General features: G+C 42.7%; 1 protein-coding gene across 1 annotated transcript; it reads right to left on the bottom strand.

Moving 5' to 3' along the window:
- Window positions 1–34: 34 nt before the first annotated feature.
- Window positions 35–436, bottom strand: LOC121938914 (fibrous sheath CABYR-binding protein-like; the record flags this gene model as incomplete). The annotated part of the gene is made up of 1 exon (XM_042482066.1): window positions 35–436. A coding segment is annotated over exon 1 (402 nt), but the record flags the coding sequence as incomplete, so codon positions are not given.
- Between the last annotated feature and the right edge of the window lie 1,055 nt (window positions 437–1,491).

The following is a 1,491-nucleotide window of genomic DNA, read 5'->3' as shown; positions in this document are numbered from 1 at the left end:
CTGCCTTCTCTTCTGCCGCAGGTGGTTCCTCCACTGGAGCTGCCTTCTCTTCTGCCGCAGGTGGTTCCTCCACTGGAGCTGCCTTCTCTGCTGCCGCAGGTGGTTCCTCTACTGGGGCTGCCTTCTCTTCTGCCGCAGGTGGTTCCTCTACTGGAGCTGCCTTCTCTTCTGCTGCAGGTGGTTCTTCTACTGGAGCTGCCTCTACTGGAGCTGGCTCCTCTGGAGGTGCAGATTTGGGCTCTTCTGGAGCTTTTACAGATTCAGTTACTGCTGCTACAGCAGACTCCACAGCTTGCTCCACCACATTGCTTGCCTCAGCTTTCACCTCAGCTTCTGTGGGTGCCTCCGCTTTAGCCGGCGTTGCAGTCCCATCCTTTGTCTCTTTGGGGTCACTCACATCATATCCCTTCCTCTTCTTGCTCAGTTTGCCTCCCATGGTTTCACCTAGAAACAAGTTGATGAAAGTGCCTTTTAATAAACAGTAAGAGATACAAAAATGAATGTTTAAAACAACTAAATTGTTCTGCAATATCTTGTTTGGGAATATATATGTTATAAACATTCAAAACATTTTAAAGACAGTTTGATACCTACAGGGAATTTCCAGTTTCCAGTTCATCTCAAATGAATAGGGTCAAAATCCATGCCAACACAAAAACATGCAAACTCACTAAAAGGTCACAGCTGTCTGACTTCAAACCCAGGAAGTTGGCTTCATGATGCAACAATGCTAACCACTGAACCACTATACCACACAAGAACAGAGGTAGTCCTACTTTCATTAAGTAATTAAAATTTATACATCTCACGTGAACATTAGGAATGTTTTTTGTCATACTTTCTGAAATGCAGCCTGGGTTTGACTTAAATTCTTTCAAATGTAAAACAGTGTTCTGTCAGAAAGGCGAATGGAGAGAAATCTATTGTTTAGAAGTGAACTAGAAGTTCAATTAGGAAACTGCTCTCTGCCAAGCAAAGTTTGGCTAGAAAACAAATGTAAATGCATGGGAACCTTACAGAGATCAGACAACTCCACAGACTCGCTACCCTTTCAGGAATGCTGGGTAAGGCTCGGTGCCAAATGAGCCCACAACTCTGAGTCGAACATCTATGATGTAGACATAAAACTATTCCTCTCTCAGTATGACAAACTACATTATAATGTAGCATCTCACAAGACACATAATTTAGATCCTGCAATTACATTCACATGCAAGGAATGAATTATAAAGCTGGATTTTCTTTTTAAACTACAGATGAGTGTAAAACATGAGACTGGCACATTCTGTTAATACAGCACGTAGTACTACTATACTTCTTTGTGTGAATGTGTCAGCTCTGTCGTGGCTATAGAGGAACAGTCAGGGATTGCAACATAATGCTACTTCCTTTTAGTGACAGAATAGAGAACTGGAAGTTCAACGTTATCTTACTGATGGTGTTTCAGCTGACCCTAAACAAATCCACCTGTTTCAAGATGAGACAGCCCAT

This window comes from Plectropomus leopardus, unplaced genomic scaffold (genome assembly GCF_008729295.1).
Source record: "Plectropomus leopardus isolate mb unplaced genomic scaffold, YSFRI_Pleo_2.0 unplaced_scaffold3768, whole genome shotgun sequence".
Taxonomy (NCBI): domain Eukaryota; kingdom Metazoa; phylum Chordata; class Actinopteri; order Perciformes; family Serranidae; genus Plectropomus; species Plectropomus leopardus.
Note: the sequence above shows the minus strand (reverse complement) of the source record. Positions and strands in the feature narration are given on the sequence as shown.